At 51.6% G+C, this 15,403-nt stretch overlaps 1 protein-coding gene across 7 annotated transcripts in view; it reads right to left on the minus strand.

Moving 5' to 3' along the window:
• The window catches only part of DIXDC1 (DIX domain containing 1), a 35,341-nt gene that overhangs the window by 7,329 nt on the left and 12,609 nt on the right, over positions 1–15,403 (minus strand). For 4 of the 7 annotated variants that reach the window (XM_074559587.1, XM_074559586.1, XM_074559589.1 and 1 more), the window contains 9 exons: positions 13,071–13,200; positions 11,761–11,886; positions 10,412–10,652; positions 8,440–8,547; positions 2,266–2,378; positions 1,791–1,939; positions 777–866; positions 646–699; positions 197–247 (listed from right to left, as the gene is read on the minus strand). In XM_074559587.1, the coding sequence (XP_074415688.1) occupies positions 197–247; positions 646–699; positions 777–866; positions 1,791–1,939; positions 2,266–2,378; positions 8,440–8,547; positions 10,412–10,652; positions 11,761–11,886; positions 13,071–13,200 (1,062 nt within the window). Of the gene's footprint in view, positions 1–196; positions 248–645; positions 700–776; positions 867–1,790; positions 1,940–2,265; positions 2,379–4,418; positions 5,105–6,787; positions 7,496–8,439; positions 8,548–10,411; positions 10,653–11,760; positions 11,887–13,070; positions 13,201–15,403 lie in introns of those variants that run through there. The other 3 variants (XM_014273890.3, XM_074559590.1, XM_074559592.1) reach the window with 3 other exon arrangements.

A 15,403-nucleotide genomic window follows, 5' to 3' on the forward strand; every position in this document is an offset into this window, starting at 1 on the left:
ACCACAGTCTTACAGACAGAGCAGTAAACTGGAAACCCAGCTCCTTGCACCTGCCTAAAAATTCAGAAATAAACCACAGGATCCCCCAATACTCCTCCTTCCACAGTCTGGGGTTCCTCAGAGGTGTGTGCTGTCTGCTGGTCCTACTCACCTACAGCACTACAGTTCATTTTTGGTGCAATGCCCCTTTCCTCACCTTTATTCCCTGGAGATTCCGAGCTTCTTGTTTGTATTTCAGCAGCTCCTTCTGCAAATGCAACACAATTTGGTTAAACAGCACCTTGTGTTGTTAACCCCTTCAGGACCAAGCAGAGCTGGGTTTTCTCTGCAGGAGGAAGCACATCCCTCCTCTTCGCACAGACCCTACAGCCTGAGACACTTTAATGAGTTACAAACATGACAAAGAGCTGAGCTCTGTTATTAAAGCCCTGAGGAAAATAATGATTTCCCAGTCCCCCAAATCTGTTCTTCAGGCCAACATCAAACACTTCTCCAGCATCAGAACTGGTCTCAAGCCTCCAGAGCTGGATCCCTCAACTACAACCCTGAATATTTCCAGTTTTATCCATCATGTTGCCCACCCTGCCTCATCCCCACCCTGTTTTCCTCTAAAAAGTCAAGTGGGACAATCTGTCACCCTCTGACCTTCAGATCTTGATTTTCCTCCACGCTCTGGTCCAGGCGGCTCCGGATGATGATCTGAGAGCAAAACATCAGCATTAATGTGGTTATTGTGCAGCTGCAGCAGGGAAAGTGGGGTCCAGGGCTGTGCTCACCAGCTGCTCCTCAGGGCAGGCTCCACGCTCTGAAAGCTCAAAGGATCCTTCCTGCTCATCCTCAGGTAAAGACCCATTGAGCAACAAAGCCTGGGGAGATAAAGGGGAGGGGGGAAATAAATCTCATTTTCAGAGATTTCAAAGGGAAAGAGGTGAGCTGCAGCTCTGGCCAGCAGTCACTCCTATTGACAGTCCCCAGCCAGCTTCATTTCCCATTTCTGCTGATTTATTCCCCTCAAAAATGAAGGGTTTTTTGGTTTTTTTTTCCAGGAATGAACAGGAAGATTTATCCCCTGACAAACTCTCCCAGGGGTCTGTCAGCCCATGCTCTTCCCCACAGAAAGAACCAAACAAGGACAACTCAGATTTCCAGGGAGCCAAGTCTCAGCTTCGGCACCTTATAGGGTGTGTGTGCATCAGATCCCCAACACTTCAACCAAACTGTCACAATCTGGAGCTTCCCAATTATTGAGGAAGAGGAGGAAAATCAATGAACCAAATCCAATTTCCTGCGTGGCCACATCAGCTGCCTCTCCCCACTCCCAGGGGATGAGAGGGGAGCAGTGCCAGTCCCTGCTCCCAGTGGGCACAAAATGCAGGGATTTTACCAGTCAACCAAGGAATTTTTTTCTTTTTTTTTTTTTGGTGACTCTTTTGTGTCCTGCCCATTGTCCCCTGGGGAAAGTGCCCGCCCAGCTGCCGGTGCTCCTCACACAATCTCTGCTTTGTTTACTGCCACATAAATATTTACAATTCAAAGCCACTGTGGTTCCCAGCACAAACAGAAAGGGATGTTCTGAGGGAGTTCAGTGCCTTCACCATATGGATCAAGGGGCTCTGTTCCCCAGGCACAGCCAGACACACACCAGGCTGAGGGGCAGGGAGGGGAAGCGAGGGAAAGACCCCAAAAACGAAGAATTGTGGGGAGAACGTGCCAAATGTGAAGGTCCATCCAAGCTGACAGACTGACTGACGCAGGGCTGGGTGACCCTGGACGGAAGCAAAATCTCTCACCTGCAAACCCGAAATCATCTTTTTGGCCTCCTCCATTTCCTTTTCCAGGTGGTCCTGCTGCTCCAGGAGCTGCTCCTCCCATGAGCTCTCCAGGCAGGAGCCAGAGCTGCCCGGCTGCCACTCGGGCTGGAAGTGAGCCTGGGCCTCTCCTGCAGGAGAGAGGGGCTGGCAGTGCTGCAGCAGCGCAGAGGGCCCTGCTGCTCCCCTTGCCAGAGCCAGGGGGACAGCTCAGCTGGCCCAGGACCCCTGCCTCGTTCCCGAGGCTATCCAAGCTGTCCTGCACACAGCTTATTTAGAACTGCACTCAGGGAGATGTGCACGCTCAGCACTGGGGACAGTGACAGAGGGGGAGAAGCGCTGGGGGCTTTGCAGAGCATCCCTCAGTGCCCACGGACACCCTGGAGGCAGCACTAACCCACTGCAGCCCCTGGGGAGGGTTTCTAGTTTATCACACAGAACGATGCCAAGGTTTTACCTGGTTTAGGCTCTGTTTCTTCAGCCTGGAGGATCACCAGCCTCTCCTTCTCCTCCAAGGGGGCTACAGTGGATTCACTCTTTGCACTGTGCACAGGGCTGGGTGAGGTCAGGCTGCAGAGCAAGGCAGGAACAGCTCTTTTAGATGCTGGAGATTATGGTAATCAACACTAATTTTGAACAAGCATTTCTCCATGTTCACTTTTATCTAAGAATGATCTGCATCCCAGAGGAACCTTCAACAACCCAGCCTGGACATGTAAATTTTTGAATTCAGACTCACACAGGGGTAGGACCACACTGAGGAGTCATTTACTGCCAGCCTTATGCTGGACAAAAATCCATCCTGGCTTCATCTCTTACTCCAGAGCTTTCAGATGAATCATTCCAACTTTAAATCCCAACATATTTGAGAGTCAGATTCAACTCACTCGTGTTCTTCGATTAAAACTTCTTGCAAGTGCCCACATATTTTCACAGGAGCCATCCCAGCTGACTGGGAGCTTCAAGCAATCTTTTTCTCAGAAATTCTTCCTGAGTGCATCTCCCAGACAACATCAAAAGGTGGCTGAAGCTCACTGACCCATTCAATGTACCCCGAAAGTCGCAGGGATTAATCCTTGCAAGTGTGAGCAGGAGTTAATTTTTCATTCTCCCCCAACACAGAAACAAAAGGCAGAGAACAAAAAGAAAAAACAGTGTGGAAATAATATAATAGGTTTAGAAAAATAAGAGGCTTCAGCAGCTCCCTCCCTGCATCTTCCCAGCACTGCTGCTCGTCTCCCACAGCTCCCACAGAATGGGACAAGCCCTGCAATAGAGATGGAAATGACTTGCTGCTCCTGCCTGCCCCACTCCCACGGCCAGGACAGCCCCTCCTCATTCAAATTACAGACCTGAGGCCAGATTTTTGTGGCCCAGACTTCCCCTGAGTTAAAGCGAAAGAATAATCAATGTCCAACAGAAATGTCCCACAGGGACAGTGCCAGTCCTTTCAGGTGTGTCTGTGATGCTCAAAGGGCTGCTGGCTTTGCTCCAGGATTTACCTCCAGGAATTTCAAATCCATCACAGCAGTCCCTCATTAGACATATTTTTAATATCAAATTTTATACCATTTTAATACTAAACCAGCCCCTGCTCCTGCTCATTGCTGAAAGGGGGGCATGGCATAAAATTACGGGGTTTGGGGTTTTTTAAAATGCTGTTTATGACTTGATTTGGCAGTTCTGCTGGGATTGCATTATGTAACAAGGGCCAGAAGAAAGGATGGGACTTTCACACCACACAGACGCCAGCAGGGAGCCCAGCTGGTCTGACATGGCCAGCAGCTCCAGGAGGGATTTCACTTCTTTCTAGGAACAGATCTCAGAATTCCCTCCCTCCCTCCCTCCCATTCCCAGCTGATGCTCTGAACCTGCCCTCACCCCGAGGCACTGCTGGTTCTCATCCATGCAGAAACTGTCCCAGAAAAACACCACCAGGCACAGATGGGAGAGAAGGTGGTGAAACAGGGGAAGGGAAAAGGATGAGCAGGATGAAAAACAAGCCTGGAAATAACATTCCACATCCGCTTCTCCCAGCACTGGATCCACAGCCCAAAGCCAAGAAAAGGCATCACAAGTGGGGATAGGTCCCCCCAGCACAGACAGCTTTACATTTCCTGAGGCATTCCCACATCCCCAGACCATTTCCAGGCAGTTTTTCCATTTCCAAAGGCCCCTGGGTTCAGGCAGCATCCACAACCTCCTCCCAAACACTGCAAACAGTGCCCAAACAGGGCCAGAGGCAGCTGAAGCAGCAGCACAGGTCACGCTGCTTTCTGCATCACCCACTTAATGCTGCAAACACTTGCCCAGCTTCTGTATCAATCTGAGCCATCAGAGAGTGAAACAGCCTCTGATGCAACGCCTTTAAAAGTGCACAACAATTCCCTATTAAAGCATGCAGGAGCCAGGGCTGGGAAATGAAAGCTTTCCAAGAGAGATTTATGATGCAAACTGCTCCACTTTATTCCTTCCACCACTTGGTTCCTTAACCCACATCCTGCCTCCCCAGAGCCCCAGATCCTCCAGCACAGCCCAGCTTCAGAGCAACGAGCCCCTGAATGCCCCGAATTCTACCAAACACCCACCACAATGCACACAATCGCTCACCATTTGACCTGCTTCCCTCCCATGATCCCACTTGAAGCTGTGGCCTCACAGAATCCGCAGGATCCCGGCTCTGCTCATTCCTCCTTCCCTTCTCCACCGCCCGGGGCTCAGCTCCTGCCAAACTCCGGGGCAAATCCTGCGAGCCCGAGCGCCGCGGAGATTCCCGGCAGGAACAACACAAACACACACACACAAAACCGGCTCAGGGGCTCCTCCGGCCGAGAGGCAGCTCCAGGAACGGGCTGGGTTCGGGAGCCGGGGGGGAATTGTGCAGCCTGCCCGCGGCTCCCGCTGCTTTCCCTCGCGCGTTATTCGCCTCCCAATGCTGCTGCTGCTGCTGCATTTTGCTCCGCTGCACAGCCGCTTGTTTTCATCACAAGGCTCCGGGCCTGCCGGGGGTGTTTCTCATCCCATCCCGCCCTCCTTGCGCTGCCGAGCATCCGAGGAGGGAGGGAAAGAAGGAGCTGCGGCCGGAGCGGGGTCCGTGCGCTGCCGGGGGCTGCGGGATGGGCTCGGGATGCTCTCCCGGCTTTAGGGGGATGCGGGCTGTGCTCAGGCTGCTCTCAGCTTCCAGAGGGATTCAGGCTGTGCTCAGGCTGCTCTCAGCTTCCAGAGGGATTCAGGCTGTGCTCAGGATGCTCTCAGCTTCCAGAGGGATTCAGGCTCTGCCCAGGTCTCTCAGGTTTCCAGAGGGATGCAGGCTGTGCTGAGGATGCTCTCCCAGCTTCCAGAGGGATCCAGGCTCTGCCTAGGCTCTCCCAGGTTCCAGAGGGATGCAGGCTTTGCTCAGGATGCCCTCAGCTTCCAAAGGGATGCAGGCTGTGCCCAGGCTCTCCCAGGTTTCCAGAGGGATGCAGGCTGTGCTCAGGATGCTCTCTCAGCTTCCAGAGGGATGTGAGCTGTGCTGAGGATGCTTCCAGAGGGATGCAGGCTGTGCTCAGGATGCTCTCAGCTTCCAGAGGGATGCAGGCTGTGCTCAGGATGCTCTCCCAGCTTCCAGAGAGATGTGAGCTGTGCTGAGGATGCTCTCAGCTTCCAAAGGGATGCAGGCTCTGCCCAGGCTGCTCTCAGCTTCCAGAGAGATTCAGGCTTTGCTCAGGATGCTCTCCCAGGTTCCAGAGGGATTCAGGCTCTGCCCAGGTCTCTCAGGTTTCCAGAGGGATGCAGGCTCTGCCCAGGCTCTCCCAGGTTCCAGAGGGATGTGAGCTGTGCTCAGGATGCTCTCCCAGCTTCCAGAGGGATGCAGGCTCTGCTCAGGCTCTCCCAGCTTTAGGGGGATGCAGGCTCTGCCCAAGCTGCTCTCTCAGCTTCCAGAGGGATGCAGGCTGTGCCCAGGCTCTCCCAGCCCCAGGCACGGCTCCCTGTCCCTGTCCCTGTCCCTGTCCCCGTCGCTGTCCCTGCCGCTGTCACACGGGCTGTGCAGGCACAGCCTTTCTCCGAGATGCCTGGCTCGGGGGTGGGGGAGGGAATGCTGCTGGAAGGGGAGGGGAAACGGAGACGGATGGGGATGGGTGAGGGGCTCGGCAGCCTGGGGATCAGCTGATTTTGGGCAGATTTCTCCATGAATCATTTCGGCAGCCTGCGCTGCCCTCCCTGGGAATCGGGAGGGCTCAGGGCCGGGGACGCTGCCCTGGGACACCTGAGCTGGCAGGAGGAGGGGTCCCTGCACTCAGCACCGTCTCTCACCAATAATTAAAGCATCTCGTTCCCCCCAGCCTGATCTCCGAACCGAGCCAAGCACATTCCTCCCCGCGAGGAAAGGGAAAGCATCTCAAAGCATCTTGGTTCCATCGTGCAGAACTGTGCCAGCACAGACACCCCCAGCAGCTGCAGGGGAAGAATTCTCCCAGTTTTTGATCATTTTGGAAAGATTCTCGCTGTGTTCTGCCCTATCAGCAATAATATCACCAGAGAATCCGTGACATTGTGGGGAAAAATAAAATAGAAACGCAGGATGCACAGAGAGATTTTTGCTTACCACCAAAAATAAGGATAATAATAATAAAAAAAAAAGAATAAAAATATAATAGAATTAATAAAAATAAAGAAGAATAAAAGAATAAAAATAATAATAAATAATAAAATAATCAAAAATAAAAATAAATAATAAAAATAAAAGAATAAAAATAAAACGAATAATAGAAATAAAAATAAATAATAATAAAATAATAAAAATAATAAAATAATAAAAATAATAAAAATAAATAATAATAAAAGAATAAAAATTAAACTAATAATAGAAATAAAAATAAATAATAAAATAATAAAAATAATAAAATAATAAAAATAATAAACATAAATAATAATAAAAGAATAAAAATAATAATAATAAAAGAATAAAAAATAAAAAATAATAAAAAATTTAAAAATAAGGGAACAGCAGCTACCTGATGGGGCAGGAGAATACATCAAATATTCCATCTCCCTTGAAGGGAGGGATGGGAGCAGGCAGCAGCATGTGGCACTCCTGAGCTCCCTGCTCGAGAGCCAAGCTCCTGTGCATTATCCATGCAGTGCTGCTGCCAAGAGCAGATTTCTCCATCCCCCCGGGCAGGCTGGCCTCCAAAGCACACTGCTGACATCATGTGGAGGCACCGCTCCAGCACTGCCTCCCCGGGAGCCCCACGCTCCTCCAAAACTCTATTTATAAACAGGCCCTCAATGACACGCAGCGCAATTGGGGGATCAACACAAAACTCTTGTGTTTTTCTCCTCTGTTGGGCAAAGCAACTTTAATTTCCAGGTGCGCGGAGAATTATTGGTGCTGTGGAGTGTGAAAATTGGCCTGAGAAACGCCGGGGGAACGTCGTGCCTGCTGAGAGGCTGTCAGTGGCAATCTGTCCTTGGCAAACGAGCTCCTGACTCCCTCACAAACGGGAGGGAGGCACTGGGGAACAGCCCAGGCAGGGAAGGACACGGAAAATCAGAGTGGAAGGCTCTGAGGCTGCAGCTCCCCACGAGCAGCGCTGCCCTGGAATCTGCTCCAGACGAGAGGAACTGGAGCACAGCTCCATTTCCACAGGGAGTGCAGTTGTTCAGTAACTCGGCTCTGGCTCTTCCGAGTGGTTTCTGGTTCTCTGGGGGAAAGGGAGCGGCTTCCCTTTACTACAGAGCTCTGCATGCTGGATCAGCTCCCTCACTGGAACAATTTACCTTTTATAGCTGCATTTTCTCACAGAAAACTGCTCTATGTTGATTCCTGAGCTTTCGCCCTCCGGACCAGCCAGGGGTGCCCTTTTCCACCAGAACTGAGCGGATTTTGGTGAGGAAAACAGGCACTTGAGGCAATGTCAGGCACAGGAGACACCTTGGCAATGAAATTGCTCACCTGGCAGGATGACATCTCGGAGAGAAGACACTTTGGCATTAAAATTCCTAAATCCCTCACCTAACAGGGTGATATCTTGGAGAGGAGACATTTTGGCAATAAAATTCCTAATTTCCTCACCTAACAGGGTGATATCTCGGAGACACTTTGGCATTAAAATTCCTAAATTCCTCACCTGGCAGGGTGATATCTTGGAGAGGAGACATTTTGGCTATAAAATTCCTAAATCCCTCACCTTGTGGGGTGACATCTCGGAGAGGAGACACTTTGGCAATAAAATTCCTAAATTCCTCACCTAACAGGGCGACATCTCAGAGAGAAGACACCTTGGCAATAAAATTCCTAAATCCCTCACCTAACAGGGTGACATCTCGGAGACATTTTGGCTATAAAATTCCTAAATCCCTCACCTTGTGGGGTGACATCTCGGAGAGGAGACACCTTGGCAATAAAATTCCTAAATCCCTCACCTAACAGGGTGACATCTTGGAGAGAAGACACTTTGGCAATAAAATTCCTAAATTCCTCACCTGGCAGGGTGGTATCTTGGAGAGGAGACATTTTGGCAATAAAATTCCTAAATTGCTCACCTGACAGGTGATATCTTGGAGAGGAGACATTTTGCCAATAAAACTGCTCAGCTGGCAGGGTGACATTTTGGAGAGGAGACACTTGGGCAGTAGAATTGCTCACCTGGCAGGGTGGGGCTCCGGGGGCACGTGCTGCTGCCCCTCGTACTGCTGCACCAGCGCCCGCACGCTCCAGCAGGGATTCTCAATCTCCTCGTCCACGCTGCTGCTCCTGGGGGTCACAGGCACAGAATGAGGGCAGCCTCACCTGAGTGCTGCTGGAAATCTTCTCTCCCCAAAAAAAGGAGGGAGGAGAGAGCCAGAAAAATGCCAATTTTCCCATCGGGGATCCCCATCTTCTTGGTGTTAAGGGAAAACAGGCAAATAGGCCTTGTTGTTTTAAACTCGTCCCTAATTCTGTGACTACAAAACTCCGAAAGCTCTGGGAATGCAAGGAAACATCACAAGGACTGGCTTTCCTGAAGAACCCCAAGGGAAACCTTTAACATTTTATTTTCCAGCCAAAGTTACCATCTCAGCCTCCTTTCCAGGCTGTTTCACGGGCGCTCCCTCGAGCCAGTACCAAATGGGAAATGACCTTCAGCCGTGTAAATGAAACCCTGCACAGCCCCAGCACCTGGCTCCCAGCTAAATGTCACTGCTATTATTGTTATTGTCACCCCCTCAGCACCTCTGGCAAGGGGAAAATGGGATTTTCAGCATTATTCCCTGTTTGTGTGTGGATTTTCAGTACCCCCAGGATTCAGCAGCCACCTGGAGAAGTGGCAAAGATACATTTATGTGGGAGTCCTTAAAATCAGAAGGTTTGGGAAAATTTCAAAAGGCCTCAGAGACAGCAGAACTGTGACTGGAGCTCAGCAGTACCCATGAGATTGGTCAGCAGAAAAATTAATTAAAAAGTAGAAAAGTTAGGACAAATAGAACAATGGTCTGTGTATTAATGCTTGGCTAGAATAACTCCCTAAACTACAAAAAAGGTTATCTAGTGAGATATTAGGGAGTTCTAACCTTAATAATGGAGCTCTGTGCATTGTGTTTTAAGGCTCACAAGCACACGTTATATTTGAAATAAGCAAGCATTGTTTAACCAAAGGTACATGTGCTTATAGTGCTTGGACAGAACTACTGTCAATGTGCTTTTGCTTTGTGTGATTGGTCAAAAAACTGATAAAGTGAGTTGTAACATTGAGTTCTTGGTCTGCTGCCAGGGATGTGAGCTGCTGGCATCTTCCCATTGTCATAACCATGGAATGAGACTGATGCTGGAAAATAAAACAGCTCCAGGCGCGTTCCCAGGTGTTGGAACCCAGGGAATCCCTCTGGCTGCCCTGGAGGGCTCCAGCCCCTGCCCGGGGGGCTCAGAGACCCTGGCACAGAGCCCCAGACCCCTGTGCCTTTGATTGAGCCCTTGGAAAAAACAATTACCAAACTTATATGAAGAATTACAAGTCACGAGAGTTTAAGTAGAATAATAGTTAGTTTTTCACAGAGTGAAAAATAGATTTTTGAGGGTTTCAGAATAGGGGCTCAGGGTCCCAAGATGGAGGAATCTGGGTGTGTCCTGTCCTTCTCCTTCTTGGCCTCCATCTTCTGCTGTGATGGTGGCACTTTTGGAATGGTTTAGAGTAGAAGCTCACTGTCTAACATAGGTGATGGGTATTGGGAAGTTCTGGTAAATATATCTGCTGCTGTGGAATGCAACAGGTGAATCTGTGATTGGTCTCTTGTGGATGTTTGGATTTAGTGACCAGTCACGGCAGAGCTGGCTCTCGCTCTCTGTGGAGCCAGCTGCCTTTGTTAGCATTCTTTTCTATTCTATTCTTAGCTAGTCTTCTGAGAGAAAACCTTTCCTTCTATTATTTTTAGTATAGCTATAATGTAGTATATATATCATAAAACAGTAAATCATTCTGAACACAGAGCCAACATTCTCGTCTCTCCCCTCACCTGAAGAGCCCTGCCACAGCCACACACTTAAAGATGCACATTCCACCTAAACCAAAACGGATTTCCACCCGGGGAAACTTCCACTGTGCCCCAGCTGTGAGCAGCAGAGATGCCCAGAGCAGCCTCACCTGTGCCTGTGCCTGAGCAGGTCCCGGCCGGAGTGCTGGACATCCTGCCGGACATCGGCCAGCGCGGCCGCCGCCCCCTGAGCCACGGCAGCGGCCGAGCGCGGCCGGGGCCGGCCCGGGGGCGCTGCCCAGCCCCTGCCCCCCAAACCGGCACTGCCAGCCCTGCCAGAGCCCGGCTTGAAGTGAGCAGCCAAGGCCAGGATCAGCCTCATGGTGGATTTCAAGTTGCCGTCGACGATATCTGCGAAACGCAAATGGTTGGGTGGTTAACGGGGGTGCTGCAGGAGAAATGGAGATAGGGAGAGGCAGCTGGGGCAGCTCAGGGTGAGAGGGGCGAGCAGGACAGGAGGCTGAGCTCGCACAGCTGAGCACAGAGCTTTGCATTTCCTCTGCACTGGAGCTGAACCCATGTGCATTGGAGCTGACTCCAGAGCTCTGCATTTCATCTGCACTGGAGCTGAACCCATGTGCACTGGAGCTGACCCCAGAGCTCTGCATTTCATCTGTGGCATTGGGGCTGACCCCAGAGCTCTGCATTCCACCTGCACTGCAGCCACACCAGCACTGTCACCCCCTCACTTTGGGGGCCACAGCTCAGCCCTGGTGCTGCAGGGCACTGCAAAGCGCTGCCACCTCCACAGAACAGCCCTGAGCCTCCCTTCGTGGCCATTTCCAGCAGTTAATTACTGGACACGTAATTACTGAGTGCTCGCTGAGGAGCAGAGCAGTTACTGAGGATTGCCACTGACTTTCTTGGCAGAGAATTCTCTTTTTTAGAGCACTAAAGCGATGCATCTCTCCAGTGGTGGCATCCTGTGCCATCAGCTGTTTGCAGCACCCTGCAAATGTCAATGAATCCCATTCAGTGAGATCACACGAGTGTTTTCCAGCACACTGATGTCATGGCAAAGATCAGCCACTCTCCCAGACCAAGATTTCCCAAAACAATTTAGTCAGAGCTGCTCAAAGTCCCGACTAAGCCACGCCACAGACATGTGATTGTGTGTTGTGTCTCCTCTCTGTTTCCAGCCCATGGCTTCCAGTGAACCACAGATATTTTTTCCATGTCTCCTTTCACTCCAGCAGGTTTGTGTGTCCTTTTGGGGAAGGATTCCAAGCCTGTATTTTTCATTACACCACTGCCTGGGCTTCTCAGTGCTCAGTAGCAGGAAAAAAGTCACTTTTTTTTCCTCTGCATTCCCCATCTTTCAACCCAAAAATGTCACTAAACCAGAGGGGGAGAAAACTTCCAACTGCCCCACAAACGGACACATGAATTTACTCATAAGATAGAAAACAAAGCCAAAACCAGAATTTCAGCAGCAGGAATCCCCTCAAGGGCCACACACCTTTAGCTGACGTCTGGTGCATGCGGATCTTTCTGGATGCCACGAACTGCAAGACTCTCTCCACATTTTCCCTCATCTCCTGCTGGCTGCTGGGCTTGGGCTCGATGCCACTCAGCTTCTCACCAGCTGGAGGGAGAGAAAAAGCTTTATCAGAGGAGAGCTGAAGCTTTGGGCATTATCAGAGGAGAGCTGAAGCTCTGGGCACTGCCCGAGGCATCGCTGGCACTGCTCTGGTCTCATGGCTGGTGCTGCACGGGGCCGGTGGTGCTGCTCAACGGGAACCGGCACAGGAGTGACTGGAACTGCTTAACAGGAACCAGCACCAGGAGTGACTGGAGCTGCTCAACAGGAACCAGCACAGGAGTGACTGGTCCAGTTTAACAGGAACCAGCACCAGGATTGACTGGTCCAGTTTAACAGGAACCAGCACAGGAATGACTGGTCCAGTTTAACAGGAACCAGCACAGGAGTGACTGGTCCAGTTTAACAGGAACCATGACAGGAGTGACTGGAACTGCTTAACAGGGACCAGTACCAGGAGTGACTGGTCCAGTTTAACAGGAACCAGAACCAGGATTGACTGGTCCAGTTTAACAGGAACCAGCACCAGGATTGACTGGTCCAGTTTAACAGGAACCAGCACCAGAAATGGTCCTGCTCAGCAAGAACCAGCACATGAATGACTGGTCCAGTTTAACAGGAACCAGCACAGGAGTGACTGGAGCTGTTTAACAGGAACCAGAACCAGGAGTGACTGGAGCTGTTTAACAGGAACCACACCAGGAGTGACTGGGTCTGGGGCTGTGTTGGGATGATGACAAGGTTTTGGGGCTGGATTCTGGCAGGATTTGTGGCCCCCTGAGGGACCCACGCTGGAGCTGCCTCTTCCCAAAGGACTGACTCCACGGCAAGGGCTCAGCTGGTGCCAAATGGGACAGACCCACCTGGGGGGAGCTGGGAGAGCCGTCCCCCGCTGGGGCAGGGGCTGGGGGTGAGCAGGAAGGAGCAGTGAGCACAGTGAACTCACTGCAGCCCCATTCCCTGTCCCCCTGCCCAATGCCATCAGCACACAGGTCACTCTTCCCAAAAACCACCCCTAACTCCCTGTGGGAGCTCCCAGTGCCCCTGCCAGCCTTCCCCGTCTGCTCCAACTGCCTCTGAGCCGTAAGGGCTCTAACAGAACTGCACTTGTGATCTGATTTATGATTGTTTTCCTTCTCAGCCAGCTCTGCCACCCCCAGCAACATCTGCCCGACAGATGCCAGAGCCAGAGCTGAGGGGGATAAGCAGGGCCAGATGGCAGCACTGACCTACAATCTCGATGAGCAGGGCAAGGGTGACCCCATCCCGCAGGTCCTGCCTCAGGTCCTGCACTGGCCTCACCCCCGGCTTCTTCTTCAGCTGGGAATTCACCCAGGCCACATAGGCCTGCAGCTGTTGCTGAAACAGAAACCAGAACGTTTGCATTGCAGGCATTTCGCTTTTCTCCCTGGTTTTCACAGCCGTCAGCCCCTGCCCTGGGGAGCACAGAGCAGAGCTGTCACCCCAGAGCCTGGCTGCCAGCCCTGCCTGCTGGGGCAGCTCAGGGGCCGAGGAGAGAGCAGGACAGGGGTCCTGGCTGGGCACAGCTGAGCCCAGAGCTCTGCACTGCATCCAAACTGGAGCTGAGCCCATCTGCATTGGGGCTGACCCCAGAGCTCTGCATTGCATCTGCGGCATTGGAGCTGACCCCAGAGCTTTGCATTTCATCTGTGGCACTGGAGCTGAACCCAGAGTTCTGCATTTCATCTGCATTGGAGCTGACCCCAGAGCTCTGCATTGCATCTGTGGCATTGCAACTGACCCCAGAGCTTTGCATTTCAGCTGCACGGGAGCCAACCGCAGAGCTTTGCATTTCATCTAAACTGGAGGTGACCACAGAGCTTTGCATTTCATCTGTGAGATAAATAGGGTTCATTTCTCACAATCTGCTTTGGAGCTGACCCCAGAGCTTTGCATTTCAGCTGCACTGGAGCTGACCCCAGAGCTCTGCATTGCATCTATGGCATTGCAACTGACCCCCAGAGCTTTGCATTCCATCTGCATTGGAGCTGACCCCAGAGCTCTGCATTGCATCTGTGAGATAAATACGGTTCATTTCTCACAATCTGTATTGGAGCTGACCCCCAGAGGTTTGTATTTTATCTAAATTGGAGCTGAACTCACCGAGTTCTGCATTTCAGCTGCACTGCAGCCACACCAGCGCTGTCATCCCCTCACTTTGGGGGTTTGCTCACTCCCAGAGCAGGAACCCAGCGTGCAGGGGCAGGGAACCCTGATTATTTAACAATTTAACAATTTAACAACTGTCTGCTCGTTTAACAGCTCCAGGACAAGCAGGGGAGGATTCCTGGAGAGACCAGAGCCTCATTCTGTACCATTCCCAGCGTGGCTCATTTGGAACTCCTGCACAGCCCCTCCACAGCCTGGGAGCTGCCTCAGCATTTCCTGTGGCCCAGTTTCTATTCCTGCACGCAGGGAAGCTGCCTTGGGGCCTGGGAGCCAGGAACAGGGGCTGGGCTGGGCTCAGGAGGGATGCTGTGGGTGGGAGAGAGCAGGGAAACAAACCCAGAGCAGGGAAACACAAATTCAGAGCAGGGAAACTCAAATCCAGATCAGAGAAACTCAAACTCAGAGCAGGGAAACTCAAACTCAGACCAAGGAAACTCAACCTCAGAGCAGGGAAACACAAATTCAGACCAGGGAAAGTCAAATTCAGGTTGTGGTCAGTCTGAGAGACAAGAAAAATTCAAATTCAGGCTCCTGGGCAGGTTGAGAGACCAAGGAAACTCAAATTCGGACCAGGGAAACTCAAATTCACACCAGGGAAACTCAAATTCGGAACAGGGAAACTCAAACTCAGACCAGGGAAACACAAATTCGGACCAGGGAAACTCAAGTTCACACCAGGAAAACTGGTGTGAATTCGGACCAGTCTGAAAGAACAGGAAAACTCAAATTCAGACCAGGGAAACTCAAACTCAGACCAGGAAATCTCAAATTCAGACCAGGGAAACTCAAATTCGGACCAGGACAGCTCAAACTCAGAGCAGGAAAACTCAAATTCGGACCAGGCAAACTGAAATTCACACCAGGAAAACCCAAACTCAGGTTCCTGGTCACCCTGAGGCCCCATGTGGCACAAATGACCCCAAGGCCACGAGCAGATGCCAGTGCCTTTCCCTGCAACCCTGCAGGGCTGCTGCCATCCCCGGGCAGGGCTCAGTGGCACATGGAGGGTGAACAAACCCATCCCCTGATGGGATTAGCTCCCTGTGCACTAAGCTCCCCATGATTGTGCCCATGCAGCAGCTTTTAAGCCCCCATCCCATATGATCTCAGCAGGGCTGATGCTTTTAGAGCCCATCAAAGTCACAGTCTGGTCACAGCCCGGCTCTGAATGATCCTGACAGAGGAAATCCAGCTCGGATCAGTGGTGGCTGGCTCAGGAAGGCGCCTGGAGCTGTGGGAGGCAGCTCTGCTCACTCAGCACGGCCTGGGGGGCTCCGAGGGGCTGCCCCGGGGGCTCTGCCACAAAAGGGAGCAGAAATGTCACATCTGATCCATCTTTGCTGGGGCAGAGCTGGCTCGGCCTGGGCAGGGG

The sequence above is a fragment of the Zonotrichia albicollis genome, chromosome 27 (assembly GCF_047830755.1).
Source record: "Zonotrichia albicollis isolate bZonAlb1 chromosome 27, bZonAlb1.hap1, whole genome shotgun sequence".
Lineage (NCBI taxonomy): Eukaryota > Metazoa > Chordata > Aves > Passeriformes > Passerellidae > Zonotrichia > Zonotrichia albicollis.